Source organism: Pavona decussata, unplaced genomic scaffold (assembly GCF_977016875.1).
Source record: "Pavona decussata unplaced genomic scaffold, jaPavDecu1.1 SCAFFOLD_102, whole genome shotgun sequence".
NCBI classification, from domain to species: Eukaryota; Metazoa; Cnidaria; class Anthozoa; order Scleractinia; family Agariciidae; genus Pavona; species Pavona decussata.
In genome coordinates this window covers 417,961-438,668 of record NW_028145517.1, presented here as the reverse complement: position 1 = coordinate 438,668, position 20,708 = coordinate 417,961, and the positions used below count along the sequence as shown (strand labels likewise).

The 20,708-nt window shown below is 39.5% G+C and overlaps 1 protein-coding gene across 1 annotated transcript; it reads right to left on the bottom strand.

Annotated features, from left to right (window-relative positions):
* Positions 1 to 94: 94 nt before the first annotated feature.
* On the bottom strand, positions 95 to 20,255 carry LOC146471461 (lysosome membrane protein 2-like). The gene is made up of 14 exons (XM_085119946.1): positions 19,979 to 20,255; positions 17,651 to 17,808; positions 16,092 to 16,245; positions 14,338 to 14,559; positions 13,360 to 13,451; positions 12,781 to 12,830; positions 12,025 to 12,094; positions 10,283 to 10,470; positions 9,074 to 9,192; positions 8,009 to 8,082; positions 7,834 to 7,888; positions 6,274 to 6,453; positions 5,348 to 5,397; positions 95 to 1,615 (listed from the first exon to the last, which is right to left on the bottom strand). The coding sequence occupies exons 1-14, from the start codon at positions 20,126 to 20,128 to the stop codon at positions 1,597 to 1,599; spliced, it is 1,581 nt and encodes a 526-aa protein (XP_084976072.1). The 5' UTR covers positions 20,129 to 20,255; the 3' UTR covers positions 95 to 1,596.
* Positions 20,256 to 20,708: the final 453 nt, after the last annotated feature.

Here is a 20,708-nt window from a genome sequence, read left to right as displayed (position 1 = left end):
AAACGTTTCTTTCAAAAACGATTTAGATAAACGCTGTTTATGTAAAATTTCTCACGAGAAAAGAGTTAAAAACCGAAGCTTGACGAATTTTAAGGGTACGAAATTCGAGGCGGTGGTTATAGAATTGAATATTTGAAGAGAATAATCTTATCTCTACAAAACCGTTTTTTTTTTTTAATAGTAATACGCGTACTCCTAACTCTAAAAAAATTTTTCTTTGATTTCAATTGCGGATAAAATTTAGTTGCGACATGACTTAGTCAATATGAAGTATCTTACATAGCGGGCTGTAACCTTACGTAAACTTTCCATTTAAAGCGACGAGTTAATTTAGCGATTTCAGCTCCTACAACGATTTGATGACTAATAGTTCAAGTGATTTTCAGTTATCTTTTTTAAAAGGGATTGTCACTTTCTAAAAGCGTATGAATTCACCAAGTTCTTAACTAGCGATTAATGTATGACGTTAGGGACCTTAAGCAGAGACAACGACGCCGGCCAACGAAAATGGGACTTAAATACGACATTCGCGCTGATTTCTGCTCATTTAGTTTGTGTAATGTGGCCGAACTATCATGGAACTAACGTCGTAGGGCCGGCTTTAAAGTTCAGAAAAAAAACAAAGAAAATGAATCATCATGCGTTCACGCTCTCCAGAAAACCTTGAATGTTGTCGTTTCACACGTTGTTAATTTACAGATGACGCCAAAAAAATGTGGTAAAGTTTATAACGCAAGTGCAAAGCCAGTGTTTTACTAACTATTGTTTTCTGACGTTCTCGTTAATGTCGTCGTCGTCGCTGCTTAAGGTTGCTAAAACCAGGACCGTGAAGCCGTATATCTCACGGGCTGTTCTAAGTGGAACTTTTGTATCATACAATAAACTGAGGAACCTCGGAATTTTTCCCAACGTATTCAAACCTACAGAGCCAAATAAATTCATACGCCTTGGCCTTCATGCACCACTGATAGGCGTGCGCGTTCATCATTTAGGGCACCCAACGGACAAACCTACAGTAAGATACTTTTTAATTTCGTTTTTAGTTTTCCCCAGATCATTCCAGGGTCTTTACAACGGCCCTTTGGATAGGCGAACAAAGTTTGATCTCTTCCGATATTTAATTCGCAGAAATTTTAGCCAACGAAATCTTAGTTATCGACTTTCTGAGCTTTTTAGGTCTCCGAAAACTCTAGCTTGCTTTCTTTCGCATTTTACGGCCATTTTTATCCCTCTCGAAACAAAAGAAACTACAATTTCCCATATAGCAAACGTAACGAATCGATGGGTGTCCTGTCTGTTTAGTAGGGCGCGTGACAGGTACGACGTTTTAAACGGACCTTAATCTACTTATTTTAATAGTAGCCATTGGAGGCTTATAATTTGTAGCAGCGGTTGCCTCAAGTACTAAACTGGCATAACATCTTTTTAAATTTAAGAAAAGTCCTTTTTTTTTTCAAAACAAAACAAAAATTCATGCTGTTATCATTAAACCCTCCTTGATAAGAGAATAAGTTACTCGCAGTGGTTTTTTTTGTCCTCCATTAATCCACAGTCTTAAGGATGATGTATCACATCTCGCATGGAAGGAACATTTTTTCACGTGTAAACTTTGTTTCTGTTGAAAAGAAAATAAGCTTTTGTTGTCATTCGAACGGGTTTCAGTTACAATCGTAAATCAAAACCACAGTAATCACTTTGGACCTTTAACAAACAAAAAGAACCCAATGAACCAAATAGAACTCAAAGCAAATAATGCGCCCAGCACCGAGCGCGGAAAAACATGCAACCTGTTTACCGATGAGCGGGAAACTAAAATATGCAACCAGCATCGTGTGTGGCAAAACATGCAACCGGTGTGAAGTGCAAGAAATGTGCCGGAAAAGAAAACATGCTACCAGCGCTGGGCAAGTGAGAACTGCAACCGGTATAAAGGGAACGAAAACATGCAGTCAACATCGGGCGCGGGAAAACTTTCAACCGACGAAAAGCGCGAGAAACGAAAACATAAAATCGGTGTAAAGCGTGGGAAACGAAAACCTGCAACTTGTTTAAAGGGATACTCTAGACCCCAAAACAACTTTCGCTTAAAAGGTAGCATTTGGACTATAATAAAGGGTAAACGGCACAAAAAGTACAAAAGAAAAAAGTAAAGGGCCGAAAATTGCCGGAGAAAGGCGAAATTTTCCCCGTTTTGAAGACCGGAAGTAAAAATCGTCTTTGGTAGAGCACGTGATCGATGACGTAGAATGAAGAACCGCTCTTGTTTACAACTCTGAAGACAATACGGATTCTGGGGATTAGCGCAGTTCTTTTGCTTGGTTTTCTTCTGAACGAAAAAGTATAATCGAAATTGCCGACGGAACAACGTTAGCAGAGCTATGAGGGTGCTCTTTCGCATGTGTTTAGCCGTGCAACAGCGAAGTGAACTCGGTTACGGACTCTACAAAACGAGCGCGAAGAGGTGTGTTAGAGCGAATTGGTAAGCGACCAGTTATGCATTCTATCGCAAATTAGGTGTATTTCACATCCGCAATGTGATTTCATTGGCGATTGAATAAGTTTTGAGTAGCATTAAAGTTTCCTTTTTATGTTACGGCGTTGTTATTTGAAATCTAGTTTAGTTTGGTCATTTAGTTATATTTTTGGCCTGTTTAATAGCAGTTAATAGAGACAGCGCACAAAGCTCAGCGAAAGCTTGGAGATGTGGGCAGCTTTCATTATAACGATTCACACTTTACAGGAGCGGTACCTGTACAAACAGCAATACTACGACGAAGACTAAGCACATAATAAATTCTGGAGTCATCCTGATTGTGTTGTACTGGGCCCTTCGGGATATTAAACGAGTTTAACCTTTCATGCCATATTGCGTTCTATAGTACTGCATTCGAGCTCACTTTACAGGGATTTTTTCCGCTAAGTAATGTGACTGGCAATTTTTCATTGTTTTCCATTTTAAAGCAAAACAAGGCATGTCATCTTTGATATTATGCTGATTTAGAAAACGGTGTTCACCGTTGTTGGTCATTTTGCCCTGTCGCGCCGCGTATATACAGCGAATATGACAGTCGCGTACCTGAACCGAACAAGATGATGAAATAACTGCGATACTACGTGTGTTCGAAAGGTAAGCTTAAGTATCATTATCGGCTAATGCTAGTTTTCTTCTGGCTACACTGCAATAACAATTTTTTATTATTTTTCAAACATACAGTGAACCCTTGTTCTGGTGGAGTGGCTTGTTTTGTGATCTGTCTGGCGCGAGCGGCTTCATTGGACGTGCTGTCCTCCATCGGGCCTATGCTCTTATTTTCTGATAGTCCTTCTTTAAAACAAGGTTGAAATGGCGTTTTGTGAGCTTTTCATCTTTCCATAGACACAGCTATGATAATTTGTGGTTGAGAACAGTCTTCAGAAAAGTGAGCAGAGGTCGTGGGGTTAGCAAACAAATCGAATCGTGTGTGTCCGAACCATCCGTACAAAACCCGAAAGAAATGCCAATTATGAAGACCTTCACCGTTGTTACTAGAATTAAGCATCAAGCAACTATTAATCGATACGGTGTTATTGAATTGTCCTCAAAACGCGAACTATACATTTTATTTTGGAATTTTAAAATCAAGCCATTTACCGAATCATGCTAAAGAAATCCAGGGGAATCTAACCGGAAAAGGTTTGGCGAGTTCTTCTTTCTGCGTCATTTCCGGTTTTCGGCCCAAGCGCTGCTTCGAATCCCATGGCGAGAAACTTTTCGTTTTTCTAGGCAAAATAGCGGAGATCGAACTCCAATTTTGGTAAATATCTTTTATTTGGGTCATAAGCTTTCTGAATTTGGAAAGTTGTTTTGGGGTCTAGAGTATCCCTTTAAAGCACGGGAAACGAAAGCATGCAACCGGTTTCTTGCGCGGGAAACGAAAGCCTGCAATCGGTTTAAAGCGCGGGAAACGAAAGCCTGTAATCGGTTTAAAGCGCGGGAAACGAAAGCCTGCAACCGGCTTAAAGCGCGGGAAACGAAAACCTGCAACCGGCTTACAGGAGCAGTGTCAGCGATTTTTTGTGTCACTTTGAAAAGCCAAAAAACATATTTGAATCGATGGAATCGTCAAAATAATGGTTCAGTTTTGTTAACAATAACCCTAATAATGCACAGAAACTAGTATTAATTATCTTTTGCTGGGGATGGCTAGGATGGAAATGGATTGCAACTTGAAAAAATTGGCCAGATTTTTCAAGTTCCCCCTATGAATTGCAGAGAAGTCGTCAAAACACTGCTTATGGTTTGTTCTTCCCCGGATAAATACCTTGATATTTCCCTCTCGGTGCTCTAACAGCAATTTCATGTTAGAAAAAAGGTTCTTTGTCAAATATTTGATCCATTTTGACGAAAATATAGCAAAATCGCCGTGACAGCAGCCCTTTAAAGGGCGGGAAACAAAAACCTACAACTGGTTTAAAGCGCGGGAAACGAAAACATGCAACCGGCTTAAAGGGCGGGAAACAAAAACCTACAACTGGTTTAAAGCGCGAAAAACGAAAACATGCAACCGGTGTAAAGCGCGGGAGAACAAACATGCAACCAGTGCTTAGTAAGGGAAAGCTGCAACCGGTGTAAAGCGCGGGAAATGAAAACGTACAACCTGCGCCGGTCGCGGTTAAAACATGTATTGCAACTCGCCGCAACCGGTATAAAGCGCGGGAAACAAAAACAAGCAACTAGGGCCGGTCGCGGGAAAACGAGTCCAAGCAAGTCATGATTAGTTTTGGTTTTACTATTTATTGAGAGTGGCAAGTATTTTATCGCGACCAATTATTGAGCGAAGTCAAGCAAAACCAAGTGAACATACGCTCTAAAAGTATTTGAGTAAATCATCCTTATTGCGTAGGCCGCGACAATTCTGAAATGAAACTAATTGATGCCATATTCTTGTTGCAAATTCAGTTTTCGAGACAAACCCTGACTACGAATTCAAAAAACACTTCCCTCGATCATTTCTTAGATACGAGGAGTAATTCACTGAGCTTTTCTCTCTTAGGCGCTGTCTTTTTGTTTTCCTTTGGGAATCTCATTTCCTATCTTTTCCAAATTACAGAGACATTCTGTAGCAAAACGTTTCGTTATTTTTTTCTGTGTCCTCTAGTATACGTATCGAACCAGTGTTTAGCAGTCAGGCAGCAAACTTCAGTAACGTATTTATAACTGATGAAGACGAAAAGTGTTTTGCAAATTTGTAGTCGGGTCTCATTTCGGTAAGCTAATGAGAATTTTCCAAGTGCAAGGAAAATATCTAGAAACAGAAGAACAAGGTTAACAAGAACACGATGAATTGCAAGAAAGGTCGTCACTTACCCGTCACTTCCCGCATCAACAAGTGGTTTGTTTTCTTCACTGTCACCCTTCTAACAGAAGACAAAGATAAAGTAAATATCGCGAGGCAGAGCAGAAAGTTGAAAGATTTGTACAGTTTGCATATCGTGAAAATCGACAAAACAAATTCTAACAATTATAGAGAGTACAGTCCATGCTGTTCAAAGAGTGGATAATTCTATCCACAGTGAATAATTTCAATAAGCCACTCTTTACTAAATAAAATGTACTAATTGGAGTAAAGAAGAGTTATGCACTCTTTGAACAACCGGGAACTGATTGGCATACATTTAATTCATTGAATAGCGCCTTGTCTCTATGAAGTGGAACTATCTATGTAGTGAAACAACTGCGAAGCATTTTCAATTTATTCAGTAACATTTTGATGTTTTTTTTTTTTTCAGCAAAAGTAACTGTTTTGTAAGTAGTGTACATGTGTGCATTAAAAAAAATCCAATGACATAATCCGAGCAGTATGCAGGATGTTTGACCCATGGACCTAGTTTAATGGCCTTAGCTCCCACATGTCTCCTGTAGCTCAGTGGTAGAGCATCCGAACTAGTAATCGGAAGGTCTTAGGTTCGACTCCTGATAGGAGCACTCGGAATTTCTTTTTCTGAGTTTGCCTGTGTCATTACTGAATAATACACCATTCTCATAAACGGTAATGTTTTTAGTATGGTAAACATAAAAATAAATAAATATATATATTTTTAATTATGTTTTAAACTACTTTCTAAGTTGTTTCAGTAATATAAGACGGGATGCCCCTTTAGCGAAATTCAGTTTGAGCGCAATTAGATTTTACACGCCAGTTTAACTTTTGTGCAGCAACATATTGTGTTAAATGCCACAGTCTAGAACAATTGCCACAAAAAACTGCTAAACAGTAAACTTCAATCCGGTACCTGTATACGCAGCTCAAAACGCCGTTTCTTCGATATGGGGATGATTAGCAACACAACAGCCACAATAATGCACAGGGCACCCAGTGCTATCAGAAGGTACTCAGCTACGTGTGTTAATGTGATGGCGCGGTACACCTTGTGTCTGAATTCCGCTGCCTTCTCATCACTGATCAATGCACTCTGGAAGAAAAATGAAAGTAAATAAAGGAATGAACGAACGGCATAGAATAAGAATAAGAATAAGATAATAATAAAGAATAAGTTGTGGACCGGGCTACACCTTACCCCACCCCACCTCCTAATTTTGTCACCACTGGTACCCTCTTGAGTACAGAGAGACAACGTAGAGTAAACGAGACAGTGCAACGACTAAACTGACGTTCCAACCACTGACCCTTCGATCATACTCCCGAAAGTCCGGCAAGCAAACCATTGCCAGACCGCGGAAACAAACAAACAATCGTTTTCGGTGACCTCTGAAGATATGATAGGATGGGCTGGGCTGGGCTGGGCTGGGATGGGATGGGATGGCACAGGATAGGGTAGGATAAGATAAGATGGACTGGGATAGGCTGGTATGGGATGGGCCAGGATAGGGTAGGATATGATAAGATAGGATGGGCTGGGCTGGGCTGGGATGGGACGGGACGGGACGGGATGGGACAGGATAGGGTAGGCTAGGCTAGGCTAGGCTAGGCTAGGCTGGGCTGGAATAGGCTGGGCTAGGATAGGATAGGATAGGCTAGGCTAGGCTGGGCTGGGATAGGATAGGATAGGATAGGATAGGATAGGATAGGATAGAATAGGCTAGGCTAGGCTAGGCTAGGCTAGGCTAGGGCAGATATGATAGGATGGGCTGGGCTGGGCTGGGCTGGGCTGGGCTGGGATGGGATGGGATGGCACAGTATAGGGTAGGATAAGATAAGATGGACTGGGATAGGCTGGTATGGGATGGGCCAGGATAGGGTAGGTTATGATAAGATAGGATGGGCTGGGCTGGGCTGGGATGGGACGGGACGGGACGGGATGGGACAGGATAGGGTAGGCTAGGCTAGGCTAGGCTAGGCTGGGCTGGAATAGGCTGGGCTAGGATAGGATAGGATAGGCTAGGCTAGGCTGGGCTGGGATAGGATAGGATAGGATAGGATAGGATAGGATAGGATAGAATAGGCTAGGCTAGGCTAGGCTAGGCTAGGCTAGGGCATGAAAGGCTAGGCTAGGATAGAATAGGATAGGCTAGGCTAGGCTGGGCTGGGATAGGATAGGATAGGATAGGATAGGATAGAATAGGCTAGGCTAGGCTAGGCTAGGGCATGAAAGGCTAGGCTAGGATAGGATAGGATGCAATGTAGGATAGGATTAGATGGGATGGGATAGGATAACTTTATTTTCGCATGGTAAATTCACCAGTACAAGAACGGGTTGGCGTAAAGCGCCGAAACATAGGTGCTCGCTTGTACCAAGCCATTAATAAGAAACACATGCCATTTAAACTCGGCATGTATTTTTCGATCACAACATCTAGTGCACGCCACATGTAGTGTCAATTAAACAACTTACCTCTTCTGCATACATAATTGGAAGAAAAACTTTTTTAAATGTGCCATTCGTCTGCCTGTGTTAAAATAAAGACACGCCGGTTAGGTTGGTGAGGGTAAACGAAAATCGAGTTAGAACAGAGAACAGAATTTAGTTGAAAAGAACGTAGGCAAACCAGAATTCTTCCGTTACTTACCCTAAGGTATCCACTGGTTCCAAAGCCACATTGATTTGAACTCTTTTAGCAGCGCGCATGACAGTGCCTGTTATCTGATAATGAAAAAAAAGGCCGGTTATTAAGGCCGCAATTGCCACCATAATCATCCACGACTTGCTCCCGTCGGTAGAGCAACGGACGATCAAATCAGGAGGTCGAGGGTTTATTCCCGCCGAGGTCGGAGAATTTTTTGTTTGCCCCGTGCGATCTCCTATTTTCTTACTTGAGCTAACGCTCAGTGGGAAATACTTCACACGTCCTTAAGGGGGCAATTTACCTAAATTTGAATGAAATTTAAAGAGGTTTCAAGAAGGGATAGAAGAAAGAAAATGATTTTTGGAACACTAACAGACAGTTGATACCCACGCAAGAGCACCCCAGGTTGTTAGTGGACTAACTTGGTGTCCGTCTATTAATTATTAACTACAAATTCTAATTTTAAAACTTCACTAAATCTTCAACATTTCTTATTTCTCTTATTTTAACTAATCCTTCTAAAAAAACTACTCCTCCCAAATATACCCAAAAATTCACAAAATACCCCACAACACAGATTCACGGGATAATGATAGGGTTTTTGGATTGCTTGAAACGTGAATGAGATATTTCCATTAAAGCCATGTCAAGCGGCGGAAAAATGGCGTTTAGGTGAATTGCCCCCCTTAAACCCTAACCAGCGCAGAACAGCTACCGATGCATTCCGTAACGGTTTCGTGGTACAAGGGACCGAAACGCTGATTTTCTTTGCTCGGTCTCTATGACCAGCCCCTAATCTAGACCACCTACAGCCCCATTGTTTTAAACTGGTGAATTGCGCATGCGCAATGAACGAGTTATCGTAATGAACGAAAAGCTTTTTTAAATACGTTAACAACCCTTGGCATTTTATATCGCTGAAAAATGCCTGGTTACCAACCACCTTCTTAATTTTAATGTTTTTTCTTTCTCGTCTGTTATATTTTTGGGAGATACATGTAGGTAATTCCTTGCACACAGTCTGGGGATATAACAAATCTGACAAATCAATGTATAACAAATTCTTACCGGCTCAACGTCAACGTAAGTCTCGTGGGCACTTTTCGTTGGGTTAAGCCCATTGACGTCTTTCACCAAAGACTTGTCTCCTTGGTAGAAATGTGGAGGAGAGACTGCAATTGGAGGATCTGGAAAATAAGGAGAGAAATATCCCACGTCAAAAATTGACAACAGTTGATGCACTGCCGTGGAGTTAGAAGCACATGTACCAATCAAGCAATTCTACGCTATGAGGGAAGTATAGAATCGTTAAATTTAAAAATGAATACAAAACAGTAATATAAGAAGAGCACACAATAGCTTTGGCAACTAATAACAAGCTATATATTATACTACTGTATTGCAGAATAAAACATTAAGGGAAAGGTGACAAAACTAAACAAAAGACTAATTTACAGGTAATTTGGAAAACAACACAACCGCTAATAAGAATACAAGAAACTAATAATCTTTGACAAGATCGCTTTTCACTGATTCCTTTAAGTTTGACATTGAGTTTCATACTGTTATAAAAATAACATTTTTAAAATTCAATCAAAAGCACGATAATAGCAGGCGGATTCTTCGTGCCTCTGGTAAAAATCACTGGTTCAGTGTTCTGTAGGTATACTACACACCCGCACATGGCTGAAGGGGTGTATTGACGCCAAAATGCCAACGGATTTTTTGGCATGCTCCGCCCGGAAGATCATTTAAAAACTACTTTTAAGTAAGCGTGTGCTCTGACTAACTGAAAGTCTGTTGTTGTTGTTTGTTTTTTTATTATTATTTTTACGGTAATTTCTTCAAGGCTTATTTTCAAAAGAAACGGAAACCATTTGTTCAGTACTCTTATAGCATTAATAGTGTACTTAGTAACACTCCCAGAGGTTTGGACGAGCTTGGAACAGTAGTCTACCACGGCTCGCACTTCTACGTTTGGAAAGACGAAATTCAGTATGCATCTGATGAAAAGCTCCAAAGATTAGCAGAGTTTTTGTCTTTTCTCCAAAAGGGCACGACAACTGCTGCATTAATTATTTTGAAGCCACGATCAGGTGAAAGAGACATCAGTGGTTACCAAGAATGTCGCTACCTACCATTTCCAACCATTTCAGCCGATAGATAAGATAAGATACATGTAAGATCACTTGACTACGGTGAATTATTAACTACAACTTGCAAAAGACAAGAATTGAGACGCTGCTAAAGGAAGAACTAAGGCAGGTTTTCGCTTACTTTGCGGCTGGCAGAGACTGACATTGAGCAAGCCAGTTGGTAAACAACGCGGATGATCATGAGGGACACAGAATCCTTTGTTGGGTTCATAAATGTCACCACTACGGTAAAGTTGATCTGGAGCAATGAAGCGATACAGTGTAATGTCCTTAAGAGTCACTGTGGAATCATAGTTGAAATAGACAGATCTGTGGAAATAAAAATAACATCAATTAAAAAAACTGTATAATTATTATCGCGAAGTCAACGAACCAGACTTTTTTTTATGAAAGAGGCTTGAATGACATGGCTGTAGAAATTAGTTTCAAGGTGAGACAGGTCCAAGTGAACATACCGTATGGCCTTGAAATTCCAAATTGCTGCAAAGAAGTTGGACTATGGGTAGTCTCTTTCTTGCTCGGGAATCCGCAGGAAAGAACGCCAAAAACCGAGCGAGTACGATATTCGGGGGACGAGCCGCGCGCGAGCAGCTACTCGCCGCTCGTGCGCGCGACTTGCGCTTTAAGGATGGTGCCTACTAATACTGAAGTACTTTTGTGCAGTTGATGACTATGCGGGAAAAGCAGATCTTAGCAAGGGCTATTGGAATCCAAAAAGAAAATTGGGGGTAACCACGCATTTTTTCAGAGATAATTAACCAATAATATCTCTAAAAAGCGCAAAAATATAAAGCAATGTATAGGATTTTTTCCTAACTTGAAGCTTAATTATCTCTAAAAATGCATGGTTACCCCCAATTTTCTTTGAGATACCAATAGCATTTGCTAAGTTCTGCTTTCTCCGTATAGTTTTAAACCGCGTAAAAATATTCCTGTATTAGTAGGCACCACCCATAGGAAACCCGAGTATCTCGAGATGCGCAGAACGTATGCACAGTAACAATAGTAGGCACCGTCCTTAAATATTTTCCGTTTTTCTTCGCGGATTCTCGAGCAAAAGAGAAAACTCTAATGCCAGCATACACCCTAAATTTGAATAAATAAATATTAGCACTTTGTGGGAGAGGCTTTGAATGGTAGGACTGCTTCAACTGGTGCAGGACAGGGGCAGGACTTGAAGTGCCCTTTAGACAAAAAAGCAAATATGGATCCACATTTAATGTACAAAATCTGCTGTGTACTCTAAAACTGGAGGGTAACTTTGGAGTGTTCCGTTATCTGAATTTTGGCCAAAAAAACAATCTATGCCCTCTTTGAAACAAACCCTTAAAATTAGAATTTCCAGCGGCTCAGAGAGGTGGGGCCCAAATTGAAAAACCTTATGTAGGAGGGGTATGGATATTTTCTGGAACCAAAATGTTCATGTTGTTGTTTAAAGCCTGGTCCACACGTACGATGCAAGCATACGCATAAGCACAAGAAACCTATATGTAAACCGCTGTGATGCAAGCATAAGCATAAGCACAAGAAACCTATATGTAAACCGGTGCGACGCAAGCATAAGCGCCTTGTGTTGCACCTTGTGTTTATGCTTGCGTTGTTCCGGTTTACAGGTACGACGCAACGACGCAAGCATAAGCACAAGCACAAGAGATTGGAATGATTTCCATTCTCTTCTGCTTGTGCTTGTGCTTGCATCGTACGTGTAGACCAGGCTTAAGTAATGCCTTTCCTACGCCCCGACCACCTTTTGAGCCTGTGGCACGGTGGTTGGTTTTAGTATGCAGAGTGGTATTCCAGCAGTAACCACTGAAAACATGTTAAATCAGCATTGAGCAGCAGCGATCTCCAACAAACACCTACCTACAAATTTCAGGGGAGAAGGCATATAATGTGTCTTTTTTTGAAACTCCCGGTGAGAACTGAGTGCCATCTGTGAACAAAAAATCGACAAAAAATTAATTAATCAATCAATATTTTGCGGCATTTTCCAATAACATGAAACCTTCAATGAGACTCAACCGTTCAGTTATCAATAAGCTGGCTGAAGTATCAGAAAACAAGCAAGTCTGGCTCAGTGGGGCCCGATTGGCTGATTCTGATCCAGTTTGATGGTTTCTTTATTTTTAATTTGCAGTCTCCCAGTTGCAACCGAAATTATCATTAATGGAAGTAAAACACACATCATTAGAACTTCAGAGTTTCTATGGTGTTGAAGTAATGTTTAAAAAATGAGCAGGAGTGTTTTATCGGTTTAAAACCACGAGGTGGAGCCAAGTGGTTTTACATGTAGACCCTATAAAACAGGTGCTGCAAGTTTTTGAACGGCTTCAAAAACATTCCTGGAAAAGCGTGTATTATGCTTTTGTGAACATTGGAAATTAGCATTTGAGAAAAACACCGCATACTTATGAGGAGTGTTTTATCAGCCGAAAAAAACACTGCATACTAATAAGGAGTGTTTTATCAGCTGATAAAACACCGCATACTAATGAGGAGGAGGTTTATCGATATAAAGTCACTGCATGTGATGTATTAAATCAACCATTTGATAGGTCAATGAGCTCATGAATTATTAATGAGGTTTTGAAAGTGTACCTGTACACTGTACACACATACCTGTTCCATTTAACATGTTTGCATATTTGTCACTCCACCAACTTAAATGTCTACAAAAAAAAAAATATTCAAAACCACTGTTTAAAATGCACATTTACACACACTGGTACAATGTATTTTCAAGTGCTGTGCTTCATATATAATAACTTGAGAACACAGCTGTCATTAATTAAGGTGCATGTAAACTTAAAGTAAAATCTTCACAAGATTTATTAAGATGAAGAGACTCAAACACATGGACCACAACTGCAACACATACAGTACCTGTACAGCACATTTACTATAACCCCATTTCTGTCAGCCTTAAGCATCTACAGAACAGTTTTTGTTTTCTATAACATTAATTAATGTTATTGAAAGTTTTCACATAAAATAAGTGCACTATTTAAGAATTTAATAATAATTAAGAATAATAATATTATTGCCTCGTTCTGGGGCTAACAAGGAACCTGCCCAGCAACTTTAATGATAAAAATGGTACATGTATGTGGTGTGTGTGAATTCAAATTGAACATTTCTGGAGTACAATAGTACAGCACGTGTATAAACAAATGTAACCATTTCTGTCTGATAACTTACTTTTCTCCTCTCCACATAGTAAACTGCTCCAGTTTGCTTATGTCCCCTTGTCCAGAATTTACAGCACTGATGCCATAATAGGTATTATTATACTAAAAGTTACAATAAAATATGAAACAATCAGTCAGAAAAAAATACACAACTATACAGTAACTATTAACGGCTAACCACAGCACCCCATGCCTGGCTACAGTTTCCATTATAATAATTGGAGCAACTATACATGAAGTATTATGACTCTCGAACTCTGGGGCCTAGTGTACCCGTGCATTCCTCAAAACTTCTAAAAACATTTTGGGCCTGAAAAACTATAAATTTTAATACTGTAATTCTACAGTACACAATGTTCATTAATTACAGTGCGATGCGTCTTACCGTGGCCACCCAACAAACTTTTTTTACAAGTTAGCCAATCAGGATACGTGAATTTCATTAATGGTCATGCCTCCTTGCAAAGCTCAACAGGCAAGTGACGCTACAACAAATTTTTGAAAACATGTTTTGTATTTTATGGCTAACTTGTTAAAAAAAAGTTTGTTGGGTGGCCACAGTAATGTGCATCCATGGTAACAGTAAAACAATATATGAAAGAGGTACATGATTGTATGAACATGATGCAACAAAGTGTGAAAAGAAACTTTTTTTTAACTACAATTAACGATTTTGTCTCAAAAATCTGTTACAACGTGACGCACCTTACTGTCAGGCAACCCAACAAACTTTTTTTTACAAGTTTAAGACAATCAGGAAACGTAAATTTGATTAATGGTTACGCCTCCTTGCAAAGTCCAACAGATAAGTGACAAAACGCAAATTATTGAAAACATGTTGTTTTATATTTTATGAACTAGGAGGAAGATATCCTGATTGGTTAACCTGTAAAAGTTTGTTGGGTGGCCACGGTAAGGCGCATCGCACTGTAATTATACAATTTCCACTTACTTAAGATGCATGGTGTCATTTAAGAATTCCACAAACCTGTAACTGAACAAAGGATGACAATCCTTCCTGCCCAGGGCAGCCAAATGGTGGATTTTTCAAAAACTCAAGAAATGGATCTGTATATCCCCAAAGAATGTCATAGATTGACTTGCGTTGGAACAAATGGGTGTGATATTTGAAAGCTTCAATTTGCAACCCCAATAAGCACAGTCCATGATGCTTTATGTAGTCAGTATTTCTTAACCACAATGCCACTGTCTACGAGAGAAAGAGCCGGGAAAAACTCAAGACAAATAATAATCTAATGGCAAAGATTATTATTAATTATAACAATTCTTGCGGTGCTTAAATTACATCAGTGAAACCATGAGAAACGTGGCTCAGGCATGAATTGACCCCCGTAGTAACTCTAAACCTGCCCATCACCTATGCAAGAATCTGTCCCATTCTTTCAGTTGATGAATACTTTGTGCGGCTTAATCTCTTCACAAGCGCAGAATTACTGAAGGCCTTTAGAATAACCCAACAATGGAACCCAATAATATAACAAGTGTGAACAAACAAAGCTCATTCTTAAATAGCTAAACTGTTCCCATCGGTAATCACCTGAAGAATACAAAAATTAATTATACAGCAGTATGCATGTAGCAGATGGCCTTTGACCCTTAACGTTGGGCTACTGCCTTACAGGAGCCTAATTTGGGGTACCCAAGAAAATGCTCTGGGTGCCTTAATTTTTTTTGTAGCACCTAAAGCCCTGGTCAAATGGCACTTGATTAGTCAATGATAGTTGATGATGTGGATGATAGTTAAAACTCACACACTCATTTGACCACCAACTATCATGCGCTATCATCGACTTTCATTAGCTGTCAATCACTTTGAGCATGTTCAAATTCTTCATGATAGTTGATGAAAGTTTTGCCCATTTGACTACATGCATGATAATCGAAGATAGTTTTTCGGCCAGCTGTTTTTTCTACAAGTGCTCTCTAGATTCCTTTTTTTAATAGTTCTTCCAACAACTGAAGAAAAATGAAGCAGGCTGCAGCCTTCTGACGCAGTAGGTGGCTTACACACACTTGCAGCCAAAAACCCTATTCAGCCTCCATTGCTACTTCGTCGGTTACAAATCATGTTGCCACAGATCTGGTCAATATGACCAATTTAAACACAATTTTGACTCACTCGCAAGAACAAATTCCACTTATGAACAAATTTACTTGGCTTTAATGCCAGCACGACAACCGAGCAGGTCATACAAAGTGAACTCAAGGTGAATATCAAGTTTTCTGTCAAAATATTCTAGCATAGATATGTACATGTATGCATATTGGTATTAGTATGAGATCTACAACTTCAAATCTATAAAATTTAATAATTATTATTTACTAAGCTGTCTCATACATGTACATGTACACACTACTATGTTTGGGGTGCCTGAGTTCTAAAGTTAATAAATTCATGGAGAGCTCACAGCCCATGTGGGGGGGGGGGGGGGGGGTTTCCTTACTGTAATGGCAAAAGCTTTCAAATGTCTACATTCCGTTCGAATTGAAAGTTTTCAAAGGTCGTCGGAACATCTTTGGACAATTTCGGCAACATTCAGAAGTCTTCAGAAGTAGCTGGGAGATTTTCAGAAATCCCCTATCAAGACGAAAATCTCACTCAGAAAAAGTTGGTAGGTAGAAAGTCATGCTACAGTTTTGTTGCAGACAAGCCAGCTTTTGCAGCAGTTAAGCCTGACATTTTAAACAGGCCTCAAAGTGATTACTTTGCTCTCTACTTACCAACAGTGGGATATTGACAGAAACGAAAGAGTCATTTCTGTCATCACAGCCTGCACATGAAGTCTCTGGATCAAAAATGTATGTTCTGTTTGGCATGAATGTTACAATGCTTTTATCGCTGGTCCAATTGAGCACCTCGTTTGATCTTATCTCTCTGCAAAAAAAGCAAACAAAGAAACAAAATTGTACACTACTGCAGTAAAAAGAAGCTGTACTTGCAGATAAGTTGTACCTCAAGTTTACAAGGGTTGCTCTTGCACAAATTTATGAAAAACAAAATTTAAGGTGTTTTCTCTTCTTTTAGTCGTGATGTAAAGAAAACCCTTTCTAGCCGTAAATAGAACGCATGTCATATTGAACCTACATAGTGTAGTAAATGACCTGCCAACAGCTCGTCACAAGTCATTGCTCAAGTGGCTTATGGTCATTCCCCTAAAATAGAGCCTACACTCAGATTTTTTCCAAACTTTGCCCATATGTGGTTCACTATATGTAAACTGCAAAAATGAAATAAAAAGAGGGGGTCACCATGCTTGTTCTTCAGCAATGAAGCATTGAAATATGGTAATTTCTGCATGTTTGGACAAAAGGACTATAATGGAGCATTTGCCAAAAATAGGAATTATTTTCTGAAGAGAACAGTTAGCGGCTCACTTCATAGAATTTTTTCCCTGTTCATAAATCATTTTCAATGTGAAATCTGTTTGAAAACTATTCCTAACCAGTACTACTGAGATATTCAACAAAATAATCTAATTCGTTAGCTCTGAAGGTAGGCCAAAATGCCCATTGACTAGATATTAGGCGCAAAATTTGATATTTCTAACACTAGGATTTTCAATGAATTTTCACGGTAGTTGGCAAACGATATTGTGATTAGAAATCTGAAAAGAGAAAATAGGTTCACCAGGTTGGTTTTGCAGATATTTCACAAAGCAGTGGTAAATCAAACTTCAAAACTGTTTTCTCCGCGAAGGGACTGGAGCGAGTCTTATGAAAACACCTTAATTTCCAAGCAAAATGCAAATTAAGAATTTTGTTGTTAGATGCAAGTCAGATTGAGTGTTACTCAGTAGTTACCTACGAATGAACGTCAATTTTTTTATTTTGCCATTGTGCGCAGTAGAGTTGCGCACTGCAAAACAGGGGAATGACCTTACATAATGGCTTGGGTTCTGCCTCAAGTGCACTGAAGGTCATGCTGGCTACATTTCTGGTTATGTATTCCTTTGTCCCGTGCCCATGGGAAAATAAAATGATAAAATTATACATCTTTACAAGTCAGTCTACTCTACTGGGACACTGGCCATATTGGGGTAGATTGAAATGGGGATAACTCATGAATTTCAGACTCTATTTCCCAGTAGGAGGGAAGGAACTATATAAGCTAGGCTAAATGGAGATGCGCTTGCCTCACAACGTTAACTTAAATCACATAGTTTTGATCTATGAAACTGGTGAAAAAAAAATGCAGGAAGGTGACTTGTTAGATAATTATCAGAAAAAAAAACAGCTCAAAATCTGTTTAATTTTTTTTTACAATGTATTCTACTTCATACCTATATGAATAAGGTCCTATCTGTGTCACATTTGGAGTCGCTCCCTCCATCACTTCAATGGGGTTTGTTACGTTAAACATAAAATACTTCATGTAAATAGGAGTGGATGCTTTTTTCCATTCGTCGTAAACTAAACTGCCAGGTTTTAATTCAACATTCTGAAAAAAAAAATGAAGAGTTGTTAAATTAAAATAATAAACTAAGTAAGTAGATCAAATATCAGAAGCAAAATACACAAGCCTGTGATCAGCATCCGGCAAGCAGGTATTGTAGCCAGAACTAATAGTAGAAATGACCACAACACTGAGCTCCTCAGATACAATCATGGCACTTTCTTTGTAAACAATTTGAGCTGGCCACCAATTTATTTATAAAGGCAGTAACTCCAGAGCTTAATGACAGCCCTTATGAACTCGTGTTGTCGGTAAAATCATGGCCTGCGACAATGTTATAACCTCTACTTGCTACCAAAAACTTATCAGTTTTCTACAAGGGTAGATCAATGGAAAAAAAAGACTCTTGAAGGGACAAATAATATCTAGGAACATTTTCAAGTCAAATGGTGTACTGAAATTTATGGTAACCAAGATATAATAATTGTATTTAAAGTTCTGAGATAAGAGGGAGTGAAAATGTGTTAAAATGAAATAAACATTTTCTATTTAACCATTGACTGGATTGTTAACTTCTATTAATATATTAATTACCTTTCACATTATTAACATATTCATGCACATTTTCAAAATAGACTGCATGTATGAAACTGCAAATCATTTGCTGTAGAATGTCTAGCTTCACCTGCTGAAACAATACATTGTTACACGGAATGCCCGCAGGGCATGACGTGTCTAGGTTTCGGTCGGGTATCTTTTTTTTCATCGGTGTCGCAAATGTGCACATTAATTTATGCATTAAACTCTGTCCTCCCCTAGTAAGGATATTTTGTTCTGATTGTCTTCAACAGAAGCGGCCCAATCAAAATCTATTTTTCAGGCACACATCACGGGAGAGGGGACCCTCTCATCATTTCTGTGTGACGTCAAATTATCATTTGATTTATTCATTAAAACTAGACTAAATTCTTCCCTCTCCCAGGAGATTGTCTTGAACAAAAGCGGCCCAATCAAACTCCATTATCTGCGCGTATATCACGAGGGAGGGGACCCACTCATCTCTACTTGTGTGACGTCAAAGCAAATCATCATTTGGAAAAGTTGTTTTCGTTCAATGGCGGCCACATGTCTGAATTTAAGACTCCGGATCTGCCGTTTTCAGAGAGAAAACCAACCTTTTTCAAGCAGTAAATCGAAATAATAACTTCTAGGTAGTACTCGACAGTTGAAACGGCGGAAATTGGGAGAGCTCACAGCAAAGAAAATCCGCTTTAAAAAACAGATCGAATGATCAACGCGAAGGATTAGAGCTAGAGGAGGCCAGACCAGTTCAGCGGGGTCATGACGTTATTGCATAGTTATTTCTGGTATGATTCCTAGTAACACAACGATAAGTATCACGCAATATATCTGAATAAAACCATTCAGACAATTATTTCAATGGCCAAGGGAGGATATTTTTTAAATATCTACGAAACATACAATGGGGAATAATTGGGGCTACATTAAGCATTCCGTGTAATGCCATTAGAGGGGCATCTTGTTTTCATAAAAACTGACCATTTTCTAATAAAACAGCGGAGACTGCAGCCTGCATACTCATAAAAGGGCGTTTGGCAGCTTACCAAATGGATGATTGCCAAACACTAGTCTTGCTGTTGTGCAATAGTCACAATTTCGAGCGCGGGCAATGAACTAATGGATTTTTTTTAGTATAAAATACAATAAACTTAACAAACAATTAATTATTATTATTTCAAAACATCAGAAGACGATTTAATGTAATTTTAAGTTGAATTTAAAATAAAATAAATTGCTTTTCGTTAGTCATTATTTATGGCGGCATAAACTTTATGTAAGGACCGTAATAAGCTAAATTTGAAAACATGTTCTGGCAAATGGTAAGTTAATTCAATTTTGAAATGCGCTACTACATGCATCAAGCGTTCAAGTTAAGATTTCTTTCCATAAAAATAAGTTATAATTATATTTCTTTGCTGTAGCTAGCGCAGAAGATCCTTCTTTTCCTGCCAACAAGCTCCTTACGTGTACTTTGACCATTTGATCCCAGTGATACGTGCATGATCTCAACTACACTGTAGCTATTGACGCAATACAATTATTCAAACACTCTCTCGGTTGCAAAGCGACATATAGAACGTCGATCGAGGAAAACTGATTTTCCCGTTATTTTAAAGTGATATTGGTAACTTACCTGGTTAACTTTCTCTTTGACAAGGTTAGAAAACACGCCACCAACACTAAACACTAAACCAGCGGTAAGAAGAACTACTCCACAAAAAGCAAAGCCAATTATCCAAGCTCGTCTACTGCAACAGCCGCAAGCTCCATTCTTCGATGCCATGAATCAGATAAAAAAATGAAATGAATAGGGAAGTGGTAAACAGCTCGACGTAACTTCGGAGAGTAATTAAAACGTTCTTTACGGAAGAAAAAGTTATCAAGGTTTCCGATTTGGCTGAGATGAAAAGAATGTAAGGTGATTCCTCGGAAAATCCCAGTTTCCGATTCTTGTCAACCAATCAGATGACGTTAAGAACACTCACGGGTGTTTTGACTCCAATCACATGACATTAAAAAGGTCCCGTACTTGGACAGGGGAGGGGGTGGTAAGGGGAAGACGGCAACCGGAAATAAAATTGAATTTTTCCCTTTTTGGAGCGTTTTCACGCCATCGCGTTTGTAATGTCATAGCCTTCGTAGCAGTCGTTTCCGTTTCCTTCAAGCCAAGCGGGGCAAGCGCGCGAGGGCATTGGGCAAAAAGCAGGCTGTCAAGCCTAGCCACAGTCATCAACAAGAGTAGCCTCCCTCGCAGACGTTCTTAGGGGTTCGTCACGCTTTCCTGCCCCACGAACGTCTGCTGAAACGAACAGCCACTTCCGTTCGTCGGCAAATTGCCTTTGTCTGAACAGACCAATCAGCAT

Excerpts from the sequence above, each read along its gene's own strand:
- LOC146471461 (XM_085119946.1), bottom strand. The coding sequence starts at position 20,128 with ATGGCATCGAAGAATGGAGCTTGCGGCTGTTGCAGTAGACGAGCTTGG. Across the intron at positions 13,452-14,337 it reads CATCCTTTGTTCAGTTACAG|TATAATAATACCTATTATGG; the intron begins GTTTGTGGAATT and ends TGTAACTTTTAG. Across the intron at positions 12,831-13,359 it reads ACTATGTGGAGAGGAGAAAA|ACATTTAAGTTGGTGGAGTG; the intron begins GTAAGTTATCAG and ends TTTTTTTTGTAG.